This window comes from Malurus melanocephalus, unplaced genomic scaffold (assembly GCF_030028575.1).
Source record: "Malurus melanocephalus ecotype Western Australia unplaced genomic scaffold, MMel_1.1 scaffold_261, whole genome shotgun sequence".
NCBI classification, from domain to species: Eukaryota; Metazoa; Chordata; class Aves; order Passeriformes; family Maluridae; genus Malurus; species Malurus melanocephalus.
This window is the reverse complement of record NW_026623493.1, coordinates 237013-260629: the sequence shown is the minus strand read 5'-3', so window position 1 is coordinate 260629 and position 23617 is coordinate 237013. Positions and strand designations below refer to the sequence as shown.

The following is a 23617-nucleotide window of genomic DNA, read 5'->3' as shown; positions in this document are numbered from 1 at the left end:
CCTGAGAGCACACGAGGACAAGATGTCATCAGGAAGCTGGAATGCTGGGAAGAAAAATGCGTACGCAGCAGTCAAAGTAGATCCTGATGAGGACTATTGTACTCCAGGAGCATTTGAACTGGAGCGGCTTTTGTGGAAGGGATGCCCAAAATACACTCACGTCAATGAAGTCTGGCCCAACCTCTACATAGGAGACGAGTAAGTGCACACAGTACCTCGCTACACAGCAGCAAAGTGTACCTGGTACATCTCCTCTACATATGGGATGATTAAGCTCCACTAAACACAGGTCACAGCTTTGCAACAGAGCAAAGTGTTTAAAACCACTGACAGATGCCAGACTACAAAGCAATCAGCCTGGTGTGGTCATTAGTGTTACTGCTTCTTCAGGAAAGTGCAGGTTAAGTGTGGCCGGGTCTGCTGTTAATGACAGTGACAGCACTGGTTGTGGCATCAGTGTAGGCTGCAGCTCATCATGATCTATTTTTAAATGGCTCATTTTAAGGAGAAATTTTTGATTTATCTCTGAGTGAAAGTTGTTCCACAGTTACAGAAGAGCATGGCCTAGATGTTTTGGCCACACCTTASRTTGGTTTAAGCCTACAACATAATTCTTGAAAAGTGACTGAAGAAACAGCTCACCCTGCAGTGGTATTTCTGCATTTCCAAGCCTGTGCTTGTGTACATGGAACACTCTGCATTTCCAAACTGCTCAAGAGATTAAAGCAAACAGAACCCTGAGGAAGGCAAAGCTGCAGTGATGTGTCTCACTGATCAGACCAAGTGTGACTTGGGAAAAAACCAAAACACAAAACAGGCTTAGTTCTGTTAGCATAGGACTAAACTAGAAACAGCCWATTCCAAGAAGCAGAGATGACTGCTGCAGCAGGAGATAAGCCATCAGAAAATCCCCCAACCCAAGCCCTGAGCAGAGCAAGGGGGCTTTTCTTACCCCTTAGGCACTTTTGGTCCAATTCCCATTTTCCTCTATACCCAGCACTAACATGACATTTATTTTTACATCATCACTGAAAGACACAAGTAGGAGCCCCAGTGGCTCCAAAGTTCTCAATAATTTTTTAAAAGKTCCTAAAATTCATCTGTTGCCAGCTTATAAAAGAGGAAAGATATACAGCTTTGAAAGTTACAAGACTCCTAATATCATCCACTAATTACTTCTGTGGCGCCAGAGGCAACAGAAAGACACAAGAGTTCTGGTCTTGAACCAAGCCAGGGCWCCCACTTTTAAATATGGGAGTGGGACAGCGTGTGTGTGTGGGGGAGGGGGGGGGTGCGGTATAAAAAAAATAAAAAATAAAGAAGCCATGGGAACAGCCTGTCCAAATGATTCAGGAATGAAAGAAAAGGGGGTTGAATTTTTCTCTCCACATCCTACCATGCCCCTCCTGTTAGATATTTCTAACTCAAGATGTATTATAAAGAATAGTCTCTTCTGGCATTTATTTCCTACTTCCTTGTGTAGAATCACCAGAGGAATTATTCTGAAAGAAGCTGTTAGAAGAATTTCCCTCTAATCTCTGTGATGAAGCAATATCTGTGCCCACTGAGCAAAGGGATGTAACCAGACAAGAAGTCAGTCTCTTAGCTCAGGACAGCAGTCACTGACTCTTYCCTGTAATCTTCCTGTAGCAGTGGCTTCTTACATATTGTAATTTAATAAATGCTAGAATGTGTGACTGAATACACCACACACCTGGCACTTCATACAAACTAACCAGGGGAACTGAAATASAAGCTTCTTGTGGTGCTTCAAGRGGAAACAAGTCCCCCACATGACAARACAAAAGAATGAGAAAACCAATAGAGAAGGAAAAAGAAGTGAGGAGCTGGAAGGGAAGAGAAATAAAACTTCACAAGAAAATGGGACTCCCTAGTAGACAACTATTGTCAGGCAGGTAAGGGCAAACTTGACAKGGCAGAGAATCTGAGAGAACTGGTCTACAGGCAAGATGCAGCCTTTCAGTACCATAACTAAAATTTGGTTTGAAATAGGTGAAGTCCACAGAGCTCTATGTATCTTTCCTCAGCCAGCTCCATATCTTACTCCTGGCCATCAGCTTACACCCTCAGTGTTGCAGGGTTTTTATATTGTTTTAAGATCTTGCTTTAGCACTGGTGGGCAGAGATGCCAGGGAGCCATGAACAGATGTTGGGTTGCATTTRCATCTTTAGGCATGCTAAATTAAGGTTGATCTTGAAAGAATTTAGTGGAACTTATCAACAAAATCAAATGAACACACAGAGGCAGAGAGCCTTATCTTCAGAGCCTCCACATCTGTRCTTCATTCCTGCCTCCTGCATTTACAAGGTTAACAAGACTTGTGACTGCTTATGGAAATGCAAATTAATTACCCTGACTACGTAACCACATCTTCCTTCTAATGCAATACAGGCTATCAAGGAGCCCTGTGAGGCCACTCCATCCTTTTGTTACAAGGCTTCACTGCAGATGTTGCCCAGAGGCAATGAAATCTCCATGAGCCTGTCAGACCCAGAATAATCAAAGCCTCAAAATATAACATGCTGTGTTCAGSTCCAATTGAAATTTTCCCCCAGCAAGTTCCAAGGGCTTTTAAAGACCAGACACTGGAACTTGTATGACACAACCCAGTGATAGGAATAAAACACACYTGGCCAAGATTTTGATTCAACTGCTACCAGGATTAGTGTTTGCATGTATCCTCCTCATATTTAGAAGTCTTCTAAAGGGATAGAAAGCAGCCCTGTCTCGCTCCTTTGTTTCACTGGCCACCTGAGGCAGTTTTACTGGCTAATCCCAAACCTGCCTGGTTCACTGGGATCACAGGGAAAGTCTCCACTAGTGACTCATCTTGTAGTTTCATCTTGTAGCTCTACAGTGATGGCCTGAGATGATGTTTAAAGTTTCACATTTCTGAAGTTCAAAGAATATTTCAGCTCAAGACAAAGGCCTCCCAAGAATTTGTTTTCCTCTTAAGCATCCRCTAGATCTCATTAGGATTTAAGGCCTGATCACAATTTCAGGTTTTGCCATGTTCTGAAATTATTCCCAAAGAAAAAGAAGTCTTCTGAAGTCTAATTCTTTACAAATTTTGTATGAAAAATAATATTTGGGATATGCAGCTGAACTAAGCTTGCAATTCACAAAAGCTTTGGTCTGTGCCTGTGCTATGGCTCATGGTCTTCAGAAYGAATGCAGATAGGGAAGATAAGTAATTCAAACCTACAATTTAGAGTGCATGGTAATTAAGATAAATAACTAAACACTAAATATATGCTTAGCTAAAACGAATTCTGTCCTCTTACTTTTCTGCAGAGAAGCAATGCAGTCACTTTTCCAAGTGACTAAGTAAAAAGAGAGTTTGCACTAACCTAGAAGAAAACAGAAGGCGCTCACTCAGACTAGAAAACAGCTACTTCCTACCATTTAGCATTACAAACTCCTATAATTTTCACCAGTATTAATAWTATAAAAATAGAAGCAAATGCAGATTTAGATTATAACAACACTCCTGAGGACATGGTTTTAACTGGGGCAGAATAAGAATCTGCCAGTTGTAACAGCAGTTTAACAATCCAGAAAATCAGATCTGTAACACTGGACAGTAAACCTCAACGCTCCAGTGGTTTCCRAGACAAGTAACACTTCCCAATATAACATCTCTGTCCATCAGTGATTTCTAGCATTTGATGAGTGACTGAGGTCAAGACCAGGAACTGACTGACTACTGCACGTGTACTTGGTGCCTTTGCTGTATAGAAAGCAGAGAGCTATCACTTTCAAAAACTACATCCACCATTTTGGGCTAGAGATAAATGAACTACTAAATCTTTTTCTACCCCGTTCAGTATTTTCAGTGGTATGTAAAAATTCTCTTAATTCACACYGAACAGGAGGTACCCAAGGAACTGGAGCAACACCTCGGAAGGAAAAAGGAATACAATGCTACACTATCTCTAGTCTCCCTCAGTGCTGGAGTTACTGAAGAAAATTGGGTCAGTATTATTGGAAATTCTCAACATCTCTCCTCAGGAGGGAGAACTGCCAGATTTTCTTAAGAAAGTGTCAATATTGCCTATATTCAGCAAGCTTCTTTCTGACACTGACCATCTGGTAAATTATCATCCTGCATCGAGCTTTCCTTTAGCGCTTAAGAAAATGGAAAAGTTTGAGAGAGACGATTCCTCTCCTAGTAACATGTTGCCTCAGATTTCCTTGTGCTTTGTCAATCTGGGTCACATCAATCTGTGGCTTTAACAGTCTATACTGAAACATGTTTGCAWTGCACAGTCTTTACATGAAGTTTAAGAGACTTGGCTCTACTTAAAGTTGATAAGCACACAAGTCATCTGGTTGAGCAGTACCAGCTGTAAGGTGCTGACTTAACCTGTGGAGGGATTTGCTCTACCTACACCCTCATGAGGTATTTTGGGGATTATTTCCCTTCCTTTGGGTGTACTTGTGTTTTCCTCATGAGCTGCCTTCTCTTCCCTTTGTTAGCTGCTTTCAGTATACTTAATACTGCATATGGAGGTGCAGGCTGCAGTGCCTGCAAATTCTTTTCCCCTCTCTTCCAATTCCATTGATTTGGGCAACTTTCTAACAAAAGCAGCTGGGACTAAAGCTTGTTATGACAGTATTTTTGAAAAGAGAGAGAAGGGATTTGGTACACTGGAGACAGCAACCTGAAAGAAAATGTTCTTTTTTCATGTTATAACTACTTACATTGTTGCTTCCAGAAAAAGACAGAGCTGGCTAGAGCAGTTGCTATTAATCCTATGAAACATTGCCTGCTATCAGTCTTAAGGCTCAGTTAAAGTCTCAGACAAGCCCTCTACTTGCCTTTGCACAACCCAAGAGAGGTAAACAGTCTTTTGGGAACCATCTGAAAATGGATGACACTTTTGTCTGGGTCATTTTTGCCTTTCAGTGAATCTGTTAGTATCAATATATCCATATGTGAAAGTGATTTTATCTCCTGTTTTCACCACTGAGGTGGGATTCCCACGTCAGAGTACTCTTCCTTGCCTCAGAACTTTAAAAACATGTTTATGAGTCCATCTGCCTYACAGTAAATGCAGGGTCTGATTCAGCATAGCACTGAGCTTTTGCTTAACAGAGAGAAAAGGACTTCTGGGTATACTTAAATTTTAGCATAAGTTTATGTGCTCTGAACTGAAGAGCTGATGAGATTTTACATGGGACCAATCTGCCCAGGTCATGTCTTACTAAACTGAACTACACTGAATTTTTCTCTGTTATCTCCCAGTGCCACACTTCACCTTCCTTGCACAGGAACACATTCAAGGCAGACACTGGAGACCACAGTTGCACAATGTAAAAGGAAATCAAGTGCTAATAGCACAGATGGTGGAGATGTACAAAATGACAACAATTGCAAGAGYATCAAGTGCTTATGGCTTCACCTATACTGGCATTTATAGCAAGCTCATCTTTACAATAGCTACTTAAAATTCAACCATAATCACAAAAATGGAAGTATTAATTGCAATTTAATAGGAAACAGCAGCACCTAAAGAGGGGAAAAGAAAAATGTTGTTAGCTTGGCTATTACACTCTGGTAGTGAGCCAGCCACAAGGGAAACAAAAACAACCTGTGTAATTTCTAGTCAAAAGTGAATTAGAAGTAGAGTTATAAGTCCTCCTATATCGTATATGACTCATATATACTTGAATGATCCTATGCTATCATAACCTCAACCAATCAGATATTTGCAGATATTTGTGCCTGATTTATTCCTCCCTTTCCTCCAAAATACTGATACGTCAGGCATGGTTAAAACTGCAAGGAAGACCCAGAGCATTTCTTGAGGTGCAATCAGAAGTATCACGCATGATGAAACATAWTGAACACCCCAGACTTTGGTCACTGTATAGACAGAGGGATGCTCTCACAACAGCATCAATTCTGCAGATTCAGCTGAGGGTGCAAAGCAAGCCAGTCCTTCCCACAAAGCCAGAGCTCAACGATGGCTAYGGGCAGCCCAAGGAAACATGCTGAGGGGCAGATTTTCATTTACAGGCACACAGGTCCCCACGTGAGGCCTTACCAGGCTGTTTCCTACTCTGTTAACTGACAAATAACCTGCTGCAAACCCAGCATGATCCCAAGTTTAACTGCCTGTACCATGGCAGTGTCTGAGTCTCAGCATAGGCCATCTATGCYTGGTAACGTTTATGATCAAAGAACAAAGTAAAAAGATGGCTGACAGGAGGTAAAAAGCAGACAAACCTGAGCCAGTGTGACAAGTGGTGGTCCAGCTGGGCTCTTGGCCTAGATTTTGGGAAAAGATTTTACAAGAAAAAAGAAATAAAAAWTTTCAAAGAACAGTAGTAAAATCTCTTATGAAAATATAACTATTGAGTGTAAGGCAGGGAGGATGATGAGAAAGGAGAAAGAGCTAAAGTACTTTCTAATCACCAAATTAGGTTTGAAACCAAGCACTCTTGCTCTCGAAAAAGACCAAGTRTCATTTCAGCTTTCTTCAAAACATGCAGATTCTAAAGCCCAAGGCAAGCACCTCTTGCAGTCCAGTGAACCCTATTTTCTATTACACAACAGCTGTTTCTTCATATCTCCACACAACATTATATATTAGAAACCTTACGAAAAGCTGTCCATAGATAAAAGTGTCCAGGATATCTGCTGTAAGAAAGGTGCCTGACATCCTCTTTACAGACTGCAATAGCTCAGCCTGMGGATACACAAGCTGTGTAGCCACAGGACCTGTACTGGCCCTGCTCCACATACACAGGGCAAGTATTTTAGGTCTTGCTTCAACTAACAGGTTCTGCAACACCTACACACAGTCTGAGTGATAGCTGTTCCACTGAAAATGTGGATAACTTAACAGATTTGAGTGCGTGACACTGAGCTTTCATTTTCTTGAAGTTTTTCAGATCAGCAATGTCACTAGAAAAAAGAAAATATTCATCTGTGTTATAAAGAAAACAATTCCATTGTGTAAAGTTCCATTCAGTCCAAAGGGTATTGCCAAATCAGTCTGTATATCAAGCACAATTAGGTAGCAGATAATGTTTTAAACTCAGCCCATCCCAAGCATTGAGGAAAATAGAGCATAAATTCTTCAGTGTCAACAAYAGTGGAGTAGAAAGCCTTCTAAATATCTCCTTGGTACACTTCAAATTAGCTGTTAAAAGAAAGTTATTTCATAGAAGATTTTTTAGTTACATCTGAGCATTTATAATGASTTTTTGCAACACCATTCAAGGTTGATATTTTGTTGCTTCTGGTTCCATTTCCAGCCCAAGTCAGGAAACAAAGGGAGCAAACGTCTTTCAATGTGCATATTCTGAGCCTCCGACAGGTTAAGGGCAAAACAACAGCTAATGCATTTGTGATGCAAAGTGAACACCTGCCTTATCCTTAACTAGTGAATAAAAAAGAGGAGGATTAATTCCATCCTCAAAGTCACAGAATGAAGTGCAGGCAAGACTGGAAGACGAAAGGAAAAGTTCACAATGGCTTGGCCAGGCTTATAAAAGTTACTTCTTTCTGAATACCTACTGGAAAACTGAGGCCACTCAACACTGCAAAATGAGATTCTGAGACAGAGAACAAGACTGTAACTATGACAGAAAAATGCATTAGTTCCACCCACTGTGTCAAAAGGCAATCTCCAATCAAGGAAACAGGAAAATTTGATTTCATATGAATACAAGTGCCAAATGTTAATGACTGTAATCTATYGTTTGACATTGTCCTCACTCAGAACAATTTCATCATTTAATTCTAGTGCTATTTATTAGCCTGAGCAGTGCTTGCAGAAGCTAAATTCTGATCATGTCTACAGTCCATCAAAAACCTTTTCTACTGACCCCAAGCACTCTGCAGTCCTGCTTCCTACTGAGCATGTAGGTCTCCACTTGCAAGAGTTCTGCTTGTGCATGGGCCTCAGATCTGCAGCCCTCGGTCTTATGTGGTTTGTTGGATACATGCTTTGGACCAAGTCTGATGAAGGAAAAATGTATTTTTGCTATTCCAACATCAGGGAGCTAAAACAAAAACAGACTTAATTTGAAAGCAGGAACTGCAGCTCACCTCAAGGACATGAAAATGAAGAGTAGTAGTTATTCACTGGACCCTTACWCTTCAGCCAGGACATTTAACCTGTTTCATTTTAAGTACTCTCCATCTTTTCAGTATAGAACTGAGGCGTCTTTGCTGGCARTGTGTACATACAGAGCACAGACACCTAAAAGGAATCCTAAGGCAAAACCTCCTAAAAGAAGGGAGGAACAGGAAAGTCTTTCTAGATCAACCACTGCCACAGGAGCACAAAGGGAAGGAGCAAGCATTATTTAACATGAGGTAAAAGTGGCAATTCCCAGCATGAGCAGCAGGATGCTGCTCCTCCTCTGTCCTCGAGAATCTACTGAGCTTGTTAGACAGGCATCACCACACAAAATGAAGCTTTTATTTACTTTTTACATGATCATATAGGGGACATGTGACCTTATTTCATGGCAAAAATACCAGTAATGTCAAGACATTATCATTTCTGACCAGAAAGGAATTTCTGCAGGGCAGTATCTACTCAGAACACACAAATTAAGCCAAATGATTATGGGCTTCATTTAAATAAGAGCAAGCATAGGGAAAACCTTCAGTATCCATATCCCAGTTAAATGCTCTAATCATTAGGTTCTTGACTGCTCAAARTGGGGTTTTGACTTAGTGGTTGGAAATGCAGTCAACTTCAAGCTATTCTGAGCTGTCACCACTAGAATTATGAAACACAACAGGTAGCCCACCACAATGTCCTGTGTGACAGCAGCTACATTTACACATGGAAGTGTTCAGRAAACATTCATGCAGAGAGATACTTTTGTTTTGAAAAAGCTTTTTCACATCATGCAGTAGTTATGTGAAAATATATTAAGAGAATAGAGCCATTTTTTCTTTTCGTAAAAAGCTTTGTTGTTTTCCTAGGCACTAATGAAACTTGACAGCTTTTTCAGAACGGAACTTTCCCAAACTAAAAGCTTTCTGTAATGGAACAAAGAAAGATTTTACATGCCTGGCCACAAACTCTGCATTTTCTTTGGAATTTCATCCTGCTGGCAAGCACTTACAGTGGGTATTRAGCACACAAATCTAAGCTTTCCTCTCCTATCTGACTTCCCTTTTCCAAGGGAAGAGAGGACAAGAACAAATGAGAACRTTTGGCTAAATATATGACTTGCAGCTTCCTCTGAAGGCTAATATAAAATTTCCATACCTAGTCCATTTTGCTTTAGGCCTCTGGTTTGACCAACCATGACAGTAAAATGGAGTTGTGATGAAAAGTTGTATTCACAGAAGGGTAAGGGGTTTAAAATTTTGTTTATGTATTTTTARAAGAAATTGAGCAAAAGTCAGTACATGCCTTTTGGGAAAAAGAACTGCTTTCTGAATTCTAGATTATTTTACTTTTCACATATTATTTACTCTTTTATTATTTCTGCAGTATCAATTGATGGAACAGAAGGGGAAAACAGCATTCATGGTCGTAGTTCAAGTTCTGTCACTGATTTCCTTTTATGACTTTAAATAATTCCTTCAATTTCTTTCTGCATCTCATGTTTCTCCTTGTACAAGATGGATAGAAGCCAGTATTGCCTATGTTACAAAGGAAAATAAATTCATATTAAACATGCTCTAAGGACCTGGGAGAGATAATTATGAATTCCAAAAAGAATTACGACTCCAAACTGAATGACAATATCGTCAGATCCTTAAAATGGTAAATGTTGAATAATTAAAGCATTATCAGTTTCACTAACATTTAGAACCAAATCTGAGGTTKTCTTAAATTTATTTTCTATTCTTGAGTAAGAAGCTTTTTGACTTACATGACAGCTCTTGTTTTAACAGAAAAACTGCGTTGGATCGCTACAGCCTGGAGAAGGCGGGATTCACCCACATCCTCAAYGCGGCCCAGGGGCAGCGGAACGTGGACACAGGACCAGAATATTACAACAGCATGAGCGTGGAGTACCATGGAGTGGAAGCAGATGATCTCCCCACTTTCGACCTCAGCCAGTTCTTTTACTCAGCTTCCAAATTCATTGATAACGCGCTTCAGGATGAAAGAAGTAAGGAGGGTGCTGAAAAATGTTTCAAACCAGTGTAACGTTTACACCATCTGATTAAAAACATAGTTCTATGGTATTTAACCTTGTGGGAATGAAACAAGTCCAATACAGTTTAACAAAATATAAAACTAGTAGTAGGGAACCAGTTTAAGAGAAGGTAGTGATGTAATTACAACCCTTCTCACTAACACTAGTCCAAGAGCCCCTTASCAAGCACTTTGATAAAAGTTCTCATCCCAGCTTGCATCAAGGGATGATGCAAAAATCTGTCTGACAGATTTTTTGTTGTTTTGACTCCTTCATAAACACATCAGAGACAGCTGGACATTGCATAGGTGCCATGAATTAGCTGTCTTTTCYTCCTTTTACTAATTAGTCCATCAAGAAAGGTTTAATGAATATTAGTTGCATAGTGGTGGGAGTAGAACACGAGTGGTCTCAGGCATTCTATGTTGTCACTMCACAGCTTCATGCTCTGCAGCATTAGATTCTCTCTATACCTGACCATCAGATCTACACCAATCTATCACATTCATTTCTCTGCCATCTTCCAAACAGCAGGGAACTGATACAGTTTTGACAGSAGTAATCTAGAAACATTTCATTAAAGTGTTCGTAATTTCTCAGCTTGATTACTACAATTCATTATTTGCTGATCTCCAGCAGTGTTCTATCAGAAAGCTTTACACCGATGTGAAGTGCTACAGCCTAGGCTTCACACTGGCTTTCAATATTACTGCTAGTCTTTACCCCTACATACTTTCAAAAAAAAAATCTCTACAGGATATTTTACCAGAAACCAATTGAGAAACTTAAGACCTTCCTGCTGACCTATAGAGACCTTAATATCAGAGGGTCAGATATCAAGTTTCTAGCCTTGTGTCAGCTTCTGTTCCTGGCTGTCTAGCTCAGCTGCAGACTTGCTTCCAATAGCCAGCCAGGTCTTTACAATTTTACCCTTTCAGCAAGTACAGTCCACACAACAGTCCCTTCCCTTGCTCAGGAGAAAACCTTGAAAGTGGATCAGTTTTAAAAATCAAAGTCCTAATAGCAGGAGAAACTGCTTCAGGAGCTTACTTGCTTATGAAGAAAGCTACCCACCATTTCAAAAAAGTGTGTCTGAAGCAGTGCCTTTGGAAAGGAGAGAATAACTAACACACAGCCGTGTCTAGCCATGGCTGGAGGCCAAAGGTCAGTGTCAGACTGGAGTAGCTGGAATAAGAAATGCAGACTTCCTCATTCCCACCACCCTCCTGTTCCCCTAAGACTTCAGTCTGCTGTACTGAGGTAAAGAAACAAGCACAAAAGAAGCAGCAAGGGCAGGAAAAAAGCCTTGCATCCCAATAAATATTGTAGGAGGAAAGGATGAGATGGGGGAGAGTATTAACCTTTTTGTTTCAAAAGCACATCCAAGTCCAGAAGTTCTGAGACAGTATCAAGCACTAGTCCAGCACTGAAACACAAAACCAAATCGAAGAGTGACTGGGTGAACTGCAAACCAAAAAAATAATCTGCACTCAAGTAGATACTATAAATTGCAGTAATTTCGGTAGGTGTAGTAATTTCTGCCACATTCACATGGCTTTTAAACAAGTTAGCGAGGATCTTCTCTGATGAAAACCAATAAAATAAAGAACAGCTGCAATATTCATGAGGTAAAAGAGCAACCTCTTAACCTTCTCATGAGGGAAAAGTAAACTAAATGTACGTACATTTCTTATCCCAGCCAAGGATATGCATAAAGATACTTTGCATGCCTCAGGAAGGCTCTGTGGTTTAAAACATGACCATAGGTTCCCAATACACATTAACAGATTAGCTAGACTAAAGTGTGGACTGATGCCTCTGWGGAAGAAAAGACTATAGGCAACTAGTGCTCTCCTCCAGCAACTTAAATGCATTATCTGTGAATGCACATCTAGTGTAGAAAAATRTTCTGCATTTCAAGTGCCAAATGAACAGGCTATTTTTGTGCACCTTCCTGACTGACAAAGAACATCCAGATTCCCAAACAGGATTTTGTATGAAGTAACCAAGCACCTATCTCCAGTGGTATGACAAAGGACTTCAGTGTATGGTGCTACATACTTCTGACCACTAACACCTTACATTGCTTTGCTGCTTTATGTTAGAACTGAGCAAATGCAGAGAGGGAAAAGGGGGAAAAGAAAAAAGCTTCAACTTGTGTGACAAGAGTGCACGTGTTAATGAATTTACTTTGGCTGTATCACGTCATTTGGGGTGCGATGACCTTCAGCTAAGTGATCGAATTAATTGGACAGAAGTCTTCATATAATGATTTTTGCTGGGAAGATGCTCAATAGTCAATGTTGTTGAAACAAGTCATCATTCAAATGAAGAAGACCCTSTCTGCAACAGACCAGAGAGCTTGGCAATTTGGATGCTTTCAAAACAGTCCTAATACAGTAATTTTGACAACATTCAAAATTTTCGTGATGGTGCMGAAACTCCCCAATCAGAACAGTATTTGCATGGTTTAAGTATRGGCTGATGGGCTTAAGAACAGTTATAAGAGTAAGTGTTAGAGCCAAACTCTAATGGGTCACAATTATGCATGCTGTCATKTAGCCATGCATAATGCTTTCCCAAAGCATGCAATTCRAACCATAGAACAGCTTAAAATTTTTATCACTGAGGCCTGTGTAACATGAAAGGAAGACATTATTTTAAGAATTTTTTAGGTTTYCTACTAAGCTACAGATTTAATATTCATTCCCTTATAATTTTAKTTCYTCAGAATGCACCATAGAGAGGAATRGTATTTTCACTTCATGTTAAAGTGTCAAGGAAGTATACACCAAAGACAGAGATTATAAAAGAAAACAAGGTGGGAAGAAATATAAGAGACAGATAAAAAGACACGAGGCATTTGACCAGACACCTCAACACTGATGGCTCCATCTGACTCTGGAAAAGAAATGCTGTAGCTAAACAAATTTTCAAGAAACACAAACCCAAAATCAAGTGAACAAAATATTTCAGAGACCTCTGTCTCTGTGCACTGATACTGCATATTCTGGCACACTTTGAAGATGACAGTGGTCAGAATCCAAGGCAGAGTCCCTTTTGGGGAATGAAGATTCAGAGTGGTCCTTATGTAGAATAGAAGAGACTACAAAATAGTACAGAAGGGACATGGRTCTGCAGAAGAATGTCAGTGTTCTGCAGGAACAGGCAGTTGGCTCTTGACTATTCACACACAGCAAAGGACAGATTTCCTTTTCTTTAAAACAGTGGACGATTCAGAAAATTGTACAGCCATTTTTTGCCTTCGCCAACACAATATGAAACTGYATTTTCTCCTAGATCCTCTGCATTTGCCACCCACACAAAGCAAAACGTTTCTTGTCCCATCATGTATTTTATCACCTCAACAGCAACACATTTACAAGGTGGGAAGCTCTAAAGAGAAGCACTGAAGGGCTAAACAAATGAGTGTTTTTATCCATTTCAAATATTTGCAGTAATAATAAAATGGATTATCATTTTCCAGGAGAGGAAGAGGCACTTTTAGTTATCAGAAGGATTGGAATTTTGCCAAGATGCCTCTAAGACTATCTGCTGGGATTAGGATGCAGACTGTAACCATTAATCCTTTAGTGTTGGCAGTTCCTGATGCATCCATTACCCAGCAATGCCACTTGTGCCAAGACATGCTTTTGTACCTGGAAGCAAAGGAGTTAATCGRCAGGAGTCATGGCTTTGCACCCAGCACTTCTCACTAGGCATAGCTTAMGGAGATAAACTATTACTGGCCCTGATAGCATGGCTTTTATTTTTTTTTCTCCGGTGGCAATTCTGCTTAGCAGGGTGTTAGAAAGAGTGCTCCAAATCTACTTCCTTCAGCAGTTCAACCTTTTGCGAGACCCCCTCGAGGGCTTTGAATTCATTTTTGGAAATCTTTTGAAGTGTTTCAAAACCTGTCAATCAGACCTGAACCCACTTACTCTTCTCTTCCTCCATCTGCCCCAGATACTGCTACCATGGAAGGTTCCACTTTGCCTTACAACCTTGCTAGTATCCAAAGCCAAGAACTTTCTGCCTCTGGAAGCCCCAAGTTAAACCAGGCAATGTCACAAAGTTAACTGTGGCACACTTACTCACAGATGAAAACTCTTGGCAAAGACTCTGCAGTCACAGGTTCCTACTGCAAGGAGATGATCATACTAAAACACTCAGATGATGGCAGTGATGAAATATTATTTTCATTCAACACAACGGGGTGCTAGCCAGAAATTTCTACAGCTTTTCTAGTGCAAGAGGTGGTTTCTTTCCRCTTCCCAGTTATATACCCTTTCTTATTCTCTGCCCTCAAAAATGGGCATAAAGTAATGCAATGTAGATCTGAAAGGACATTATTGTCAGAACAACAAAAAAAAAAATCAAATTTGGTTACTTTTTGTATCTAGTTAATAGAACTGAGAAAGGCACTGCCTGTGCATACCATTTATCCTCATGGAAGCAGAGCACACCAATCCCTCCCGCACCCTGTGCTTTGGTCATTATTCCCAAACACAGAATTCAGAACACAGGTCATTATTCCCATACATACCCTTTGTGAGGCATGTAAGAAGACTGCAGCAGGGTTTGCTATGKTACTCAATGCAGCCCCCAGGCCTTCTCTGCAAGCTTTGTTCACAAATTAAAARATACTTGATTTAGGATTAAATGGATCATCTCCACTGTACATGGTGTTCAGTTRTAAGATTTACAGCCTCAGTCTTCCCTCATGTGAAAACAGAGACTTATCAAATGCTGAAACGGGTAGTCAAACCACCAAAGAGAGCAGGGGCATTACAGAAACCTCCACTGTCAAAAGAAAAGGATTACCCAGTGTCACCTCAGCTGGTGTCCCTTTATTTCCACAGGCAAGGTGCTGGTTCACTGTGTCATGGGCCGCAGCCGYTCAGCCACGCTGGTCTTGGCTTACCTGATGATCTACAAGAACATGACAGTGGTGGATGCCATTGAGCAAGTGTCAAGACACCGCTGTATCTTGCCAAACMGGGGCTTCTTGAAGCAGCTGAGAGAACTGGACATTGAGCTGGCACTGCAGAGGAGGAACAGCAAGAACAGCCTATYGCCCGCTGAGCAGCAGAACAGCACCACCATCTAGCACTGTCCTGGCACGGATGTGCTGCTGGAAAAGAAACTCCATAAGAGGGAATGGGAAGGTGCAGTTAATTACACAGTCACAAGGTTAATTTGTTATTTGCTAGGAAAAAAAAAAAAAAAGGAATTTCACCTACTATAAAGAAGAGAAAAAAGGGAAACCAAATTTAAAACTCATAATCTTAGAAAGTCACAGCCTTAACAGAACTCTTTTTTACATTAACAAATAAGTTCTTCTCTCTGAAAAAAACCCCAAACATTTACAGCACAAATGCAGGCACAACTTAACTAGCTAACTTAACTAAGCAAAATCCTGATTGATCTTAACTCAAGCAACCTTTAAAGGAGTGTACCTTTTAAGACCACCTTATTGTTTAGTGCAGTTTAATTCACAGCCCAGACACAGAACAGTTCTCCCAGCCTTGTGTCAGACAAACTTGCCTTGCATGGACTGATTTCATTTAYACTGATGGTGAAAGCTGAATGTTTTGTAGCATTTGCGTTACAGACAGGAATTCTGTATCAAATTATATATTAAAAGATAACAAATATCTGTGAGGGTCTCTTAATCAGGTTACAGGTTGTCTTCTTTCTTGTATCCTGCATGAGAGCTCAGTGACTGCTGTAACTGAAAGAGGACTTGTAGTTGATTTACATACACGATTGATCACTCTCAGCATTACAAAAAATTGTTAAGGCCATTCTTTCTATTTACTGTGCTGGATAAAAATGGAGTTTGTTTTATCAACCACCCATGATGGACAAATTAAACAGCTGATAAAACTCAGAGACATAGACAGTGATCTAACAGGAAAGACCACTACCTTTAGTAATCCTTCGTTTCTGCTTGTATCGAAGATGGTTACAATGTTAGTAAGGAATTGGTTGCATTTTGCCCCCTGCTAGGGGATCAGGCAGCCTGARTGCAACAACACTTAGCATTCTTGTCTTTGCTGAAGGGCTGAGTTCAGCTTTCAGCAGAACTGTCATTTGGCAGCTTCCAGGTGAAGAATCCTGCTCCAAAGACAAATATCTATCCTAGAACCAGGTCTTGCCTGAAGGACTCKGCTGGTACAGCTGTGCCAATTAAGYACTTTTGAAGTAAACATCTTTCTCATTTACTTGRCAGCTCTTTTTGCTTACTGTTCTCCCAGAATTAATGAGACTAAATCTGAAAAGCAGAATTTCAGGAACATGTGACTTCCACAAGGTGAGGCAACTCTTGCAARCTGCTAACCAGCTGACTAACAAGTGTCAGCAGCACCAAGCCAGGTCTGCAGGAAACACACACACAAAACAAGGCAAGCTGATTTCCTTCATGCCAGCCACCTGTGGCATGGAGCATTCTGTACGAGTGCATGGCCAAGGAAGAATCCTGCACTTCACAAGAATAATCTATTGCAATACTGAGAAGAATTTTTTGAAGATGGTAAAAGAAAGAGCTAATTCCCATCTGGGATGGTACCAGAGTACACAGTCAAAACTGACACTGCAATGTGCACACAATGACAGAACGAGTACATCTGTCAAGGAAAAGACAACTTACTTATATATCAGAAATTTTAGTGCAGTAATGCAATTCAMAGCTAAACAGTCGTTATGGGAAAAGATGTAGGAGAGCCACTGGCCCTCCTGAAAGGAATTAACAAAATTATTTTGGAAACTTGACTGTTGTGCACACACTATGCATAATTTTCCAACCAACTTTTAACCCATATATTGTAAATACAGGATTTTAGCAATATGCTGGAGTCAGGATGCTCTGTTTCACGTTAGCAAATATTTGACATGGTAAGAAGGCTTGATTTGCCTGTATGTTACAGGCTTCAGAACTTGAAACTAAATAGCAGCAGATAAAGACCCAGGTGCCTTTTTCATTCACTATAAAAACACACAAATGAAAAATCACAAACCATAATGCTACTTTGAGATGCAATTATTTAACGAAGATAGAGTCCTAGCTAAACACACTTGAAGGCTGCACACATAACTGTGTTGAGTTCCACTTTCCTTTTTCTAAGCATAAAAAAGATGAGTTAGTTTGTGAAGTTGAAAAGAATGTTCACATACTACAAATACTCTCTGCCTACAATAAACAAATTTTACAATGTAAGGGCATGAAACAAGATTTTTGTTGTATTGTGCTGTCCTTATCAAGTGTTCTGAACTCCTAAAACACAAATTACTCCATATTACCATTTGACCAGCAATTTTAGCTCTAATTTAGATCCACTATTTTAGACTGCTGCTCCATTGTCTTAAAACTGAACAGGTCATGCACATAAATCTGTAGCATCAGTTCCTTGATTTGGCACCACCACACAGTAATGGTTTTATTTAAAGAAATAMACATTTYTTTGACTTTTAGATACACAACACACTACCTTTAAAGCTGTTTTATGTACTGAAATGGGGACAAAGTTTTCAGTCAAGATTGTCAATTCTTTCACCTTAGCTAGAAACCTTACTTCAGTGTCAGTGGCAACATCCACATTAGGAGCATTTTGAAAAATTATTACAAGATTTTTTTCTGGTGTAGATTCACACATACCACATTTGAATTTGTCCACTCATGAGATCCACATACAGACAGCCTTCTTGTCTTTAGCAGACCTTCCATTGCTAGATTAGAAGTGCTCATCTCTCTTTATGTGTGCCTCTATACATGCATACACACAGAACCCGTATGTGCAGAATTTGCATCCTCTTGTCACCCAGCAACAATGACAAAGGAAGAGATTACAATTCTATCATTAAAATACAGTTCAAACACCATGTCTGTTACTATCATATATCCTTTTATATACATATATATATTCACACTTTCTATAGGAAAGAAGTTTCATACATTAAATATTGACAACCTTGTAAGGTATTAAATACATATTTATTCAATATTTTATTAAGATTATTAAAAAAAATAATCTTAGGTACTCTTTATTTTCACAAGGTGTATGCAATTATGATGAGTAATCTACACTTAAGCTCTAAACAGCCTAATCCAAACCCCACCAACTTTAATGGGCTTTAGATCAAGCATGTGAGAGCACTGTAACAAACACTGATTCAGGAGGTAATTCCCATGCAACATCAAACTATGACAAGACACAAGAGGCTAAAAATGGCTCATCATAATTTATTTTATGTTAAAATGTACAGCTTGGGGGGGTGTAGTTTTTTKCAGTTTTTATTTTTGTTGGTTGGGTGGGTCTTTTGTGGGTATTTTTTTAAGTGACTGACTAAAAAGATAACAGATAAATACAAGAGTGTCACTGGGTCCTATTTTTACATGTATCAAGCCTCTTCTGTTCGGCCCTTACAGTCACTCTGTACAGGTACAAAGGCTACAAAAAAGGAAGCAATATAAACAGACACAAATAACTTTTGCCTTTTTACATGCGATCTGTAAGCTTAGWTTGAGCTATTCACACGCTACTGCTCTATTTTTTCCCTTAAAAAATAACTCCAATATTTTATAAAGATAGAAAAATCTACAGATGGAATGAAAATGTAAAGTTAGAGGCATTTCCATAAAATAGCAACTTTACACCAAATTCACTACTTTTTTTTTTTTAAATCCTGCCAAGTATTTGGACATATATGAAAATGTTTCAAAACTTGACAAATAAACACTGAGATGTTTCAATCAACAAAAAAAACATAACAGTTTTTATAAAACAGAAAGCTGCCTTTTTTTCCTACCCCAGCCCCAAAGAAACTGGTCACAAAAATGGAAAAGAGTCTMAACTTTACACTAAACATACAGCAATAAAACCCTTTGAACTAACCAAAATGTGAATAGCTTTTGCAGCTTTTTTTAATTATTTTTACAAGTTTTATAATTAACAAAAATATAGTTCTGGTTTTTTTACCCTTCAAACTAGGGTAACCTAATCAAGGCAAAAAAATTAAGAAATGGCTTACTGTTAAGCACAACACTTGTACAGTACTACAAAATGCACTGTCACTAACAAAGACATTAGCGGCATGCAGAAGTGTCACCTTCAGAAACAAAATAATACAATAAAAGAACTGCTAAAAGGCATTTACATGTGGGGAAAGGAGAGAGAAAAAGCTCATGATCCAGTACTGTCTGATAGTTTTGGAGTCTATTTATCCACATTTTTAATGGGAGCAGGCACATAAAATGGCTCTGAACCATCAGCTGCTGTGTAATTGCAGTTCATAGAAAGAGTTCTTCCTTTCCAGAGAACTTCAAGCTCAATGAAATGAACAAAAAAATGGAAAACCACCTAATTGCCCCCAAAGAGAAGTTAAATCTCACAATGTTAAAAAACAAACAAAAAGCCCCAAAACAGAAGAAAACCAAAAAAAAAAAAAAAAAAAAAAAAAAAAAAAAAAAAAAAAAGAAAAAAAAAAAAAAAAAATTATAAAAGGCTTTTTGCTACAAAAAGCTTTTAAATGGTGCCAACAAATGTTTTTGCATTCACACCAATTGCTGGTTTTGAAATCGTACTCTCCAAAGGTATTTGTGCAGATCAATCCCATACGCCAGTTTGGTARTGTGTCTCTCCCACGGGCCTACCTTCTCATGTAGGATCCATTGAGAGACTGTTTGGACATGCCTGTGTTCATGTAGCCGTGGTGGCCCGGAGGAGTGTACATCATGTTACTGTGGGGGGCTGTCTGCATTGGCTGCTGCGCATATGGCTGAGTTCCCATCATTCCCATCTGCATCTGCATAGGGTACTGGGGGGTTTGATTCATATACCCATGATTACTGTGATAGCCACTATTCATCATTGGCTGCGACATGCTATAACCATTCATAGCATTAAGAGTATTCATATTCATGTTCACTGAATTGACATTATAAGCAGGGGCTGGCATCAAATTTACACTCATGTTCATGCCGCGCTGCATCGTTAAGGTCCGTGCAGGCCCTTGCATGGCCACGGTCTGTGAAGCTCGCCCATAAATTTGTGGCTGATGGGCTGCAGCAGCAGGTGGCAGAGGCGTGGATTTGGTTCTTACAGAGACATGACCTTTGCTGGCCATCTGAGTCTGCAGTCTTTGGGTGTGGGATATTCCAATATTCGAYGAAGTCATATTACGCTGCAAAAGGGGAGGCGGCAAATTCATGGGAGGAGGAGTAAGGTTGGGGGGAGGGGTCATGGTAGCCTGTGCTTGGGGTCCTCCAGGAACAGCATGTGGAGACTGAGAAAGCTGAACAAGTCCTGTGTTACTTAAGGGGGCAGACAAAGAGGCACTGTTTGCATAGGAAGTTACAGCAGCTGAATGGCTGTAAGGCAAAGAATGATCCATAAGCGTATTAGTTAACTGTTGCAGTTTGGCAAGGCTGAAGGTGGCAGATGGCTGTGAGTAATGCCCTGCTCCAAATTCACTCTGCCCCATTCTTTCATATAATCCAATGTTGGCATTGCTAGTCTCAGGGATTTCAGTCAACTGCATAGGTGGTGTAAAATTAGCAGCCATGCTGCACTGGGATAACTGCTGGTTGCTGCTTGGAGGCCTTTCCACAACACAACCTTGGGGAGATTTTACATTACAAGTGGGAGGAGAATTGATGTTTGCTTGTTGCATCATACTGCAGCTACCATTAATGTTAGACATCTGCTGAGTCACTGCACAGCTACTCTGTGTTAGGTTACTAGATGTAAGGCTACTGTACGAGCAACTGTTCTGAGAGGAGTTATTTCCACAGATACTACTACYCATTGTAGAATCGTAACTGCTTGGGTTTTCATAGTTTTCTGTTGTGCTCTCAATACTTCCTAAATCACTGAACCCACTATCCACAACTTGCTGCGAATGATCAGAAACTGAGGGAACATCCATCATTGGGCTGGTCTCCATGTTCTGTAGAGACGGCACAGAAATGGCACTTTGATCGGGGCTGATCTGAGCGTAGCTGTTCTCTAAAGGAGCAACATTGGGACTATTGACAGAACGGACTGACTGGCTGGGATGAGAGTGCACAGATGAAACTGGGCTGCTGTGGTCAGACTGCTGACAGTCATCCAGTGTGGTCATTTGGGGACTTTGGTCATTGTGGGCATAGTTCTGCAAACTTCTACAAGCCTCTTGAGTCTCTGCACAGTCCTGAAATGTATCTTCATGTTCATTTGCTTCTTGGGTTAGAGAYTGTACTGCTTGAACTGTCTCTGAGTCAATCTCCATGGTCTCAGTACTCTCTCCCTTGAAATCGGAATGTAATTCTTCACCAGCTTTTTGGTCCTGGTTGTTTTCTGCATGATCATCATCAGATTCAGGCACGGGRTCTGAATCTGTAGCAAGTTCTTTCTGGTCACTGTCACACTCATCAGCTGCAAGGTCAACACCACAATCCATTAACTCCTCCTGATTTGAATTACCAGTTTGAACATTTACGTCTAAAAAAGATTGCTGAGTTTCCAGCATTTCTTTGAAAGCTTCACCAGGCAATTCCTCTTTCTCCACTTCTGTTGAACCCATGTGACTATCATCTTCATCATCTGCATCATGATCCTCATTGTGAGAAGGCTCTTCATCCTCCTCCTCTTCTTCCTCCTGATCATCCAAATGAACAGATTCCTCTTTTTGCACAAAAATTTCTTCTGTTTTGTCTTTTTCTTGATCTTTTGAACTGATTCCATCTTCTTCTGTGCTCCTTTCTTCTTCCCCAGCTGTCATGGTATCATTTTCTTGTTTTTCAGAGGGTTCACTGGGAGGATGGAGAGGTTCAGGTTCTACCTCTTTCACCTCATCATCTGGTGGTGGTAATACTTCAACAGGTTCTTTAATAGCTTCCTCTGTAACAGCAGGAACGGAACAGGGCTTGTCTTCAGCTACTTCCTTTTGTTCTTCCACCAGCACCTGATAGTCAGGCTCCATGGGAGTCTCAGGTGGAGTGTATAAATTAAGCTTAAAGCCAGGTTTTCTTTCTTTGCTTTGCCTCCATTTAGAYGGACCACGTTTAACTCCTTTGGGCCAACCCTGCTTAGTCTTCAAAGGTTCAAGATTGTCTTTAGTGCTTTCTTCCAACACAGCTGCATCCTCTGTATTATCTTTGGGAGGCAACAGAGAAAAAAAAAGTCTTAGCTTCCACAAAATAATCCATATTTTCCAATATAAACCTGAAAGTAATTTATAAACTCAAAATTTATTAAGAAACCATGAAACAAGAGTTACAAACTGATCTCAAACCACAGCAGAACAATGTAATATCTGCAGCTCAAACACACTGCACAGATATGTTATTGTTTGGTGGCYTTTTAACAGACACTATCAGAACCACCATTTATACACTAGAAGAATCCCAGAGATTTAAATGACAAGACATCTAAACTAAAGCAAATACTGTCCAAATATTTGACWTTCAACCTTTGGTTTTAGACTAGAAACATGCCTTCCCTTTATATAGACATTGATCTAACACATATTCATCTTTTTGACAGTAATGACATGAGAGTCTGGAGTTTCCTGTTTGACCATTCTGGAGGACAAGCCATAATAAATATATAATCATGCTTTAGCACCAACACTGAAAAAAGGTCATTCATTGTAGTACTTCCTCATGGGCACCATATCATGACACAGYTCACAATAGATGATAGAAGGCAAAAGATAATTAAACACAGAGTGCATCAGAATACTAAATAAATCTATTGACTATAAAAAAGGACCCAAACACATTTGCCTCTTTTCTTTCTCCCTAGGCACCACTTACATATACTCCAGAAAAAAAGGAGAATTATCAAAATATAACATAGKGCACTTGGGAGTGTAATGGCTTCAGTGATACCTCACTATTGTRATGACATGGTCCATGGGCCAATACAAAACACCAATCTAGTTAAAACAGTGCAAACCTGACCACAGGGACATAACTGGAACTTGCTASTATTAGTTTAATTAATTTCTCTTGACAAGGTGGGAAAAGTGGCAATATTCTAATATACCACACTTACACAAAGAGCTGTTTGAAACAGAAATCAGCCCATGATCCCTCAAGTGAGGATTGCAAGGATGAAATTTCCCATGCAATTACAAAAATACTGAAGTAATACCTATTGGGTTCTTAGAGAAAACACASAGACTTGAGAATCTAGTCATTCATTCTGGGATTAAAACTCATAAGCATAATCTGAGGGCCAGAAGGTCAAGGGATGAGTGTAAATTCAGAACAGCTCATTAGTAGTTTCACTAACCATCCATTAACTTTTCTGACAGGCACTACCCTTGAAATCAAACTGGATAAGCAGCTTTGAAAGGACACAGTTAAAACCGTTTGTCTCCTGAGTAGGGATAAAACCAGGATCCTGGTGCTGAGGATACATTATGCCACAGAAGCAACAAACATTTCACTGAATTAACAACAATGCTGAATAGACATTTCCATAA

At 39.9% G+C, this 23617-nt stretch overlaps 2 protein-coding genes across 5 annotated transcripts in view; one reads left to right on the top strand and one right to left on the bottom strand.

Annotated features, from left to right (window-relative positions):
* On the top strand, positions 1–16176 carry DUSP29 (dual specificity phosphatase 29). The gene is made up of 3 exons (XM_057375872.1): positions 1–198; positions 9900–10120; positions 15010–16176. The coding sequence occupies exons 1-3, from the start codon at positions 23–25 to the stop codon at positions 15255–15257; spliced, it is 645 nt and encodes a 214-aa protein (XP_057231855.1). The 5' UTR covers positions 1–22; the 3' UTR covers positions 15258–16176.
* Positions 16177–19662: 3486 nt separating this feature from the next.
* The window catches only part of KAT6B (lysine acetyltransferase 6B), a 97769-nt gene continuing 93814 nt past the window's right edge, over positions 19663–23617 (bottom strand). For all 4 annotated transcript variants that reach the window (XM_057375869.1, XM_057375868.1, XM_057375870.1 and 1 more), the window contains exon 17: positions 19663–22281. In XM_057375869.1, coding sequence (XP_057231852.1) covers positions 19796–22281 — 2486 coding nt within the window. In that variant the 3' untranslated portion in view covers positions 19663–19795. The remainder of the gene's footprint in view (positions 22282–23617) is intronic.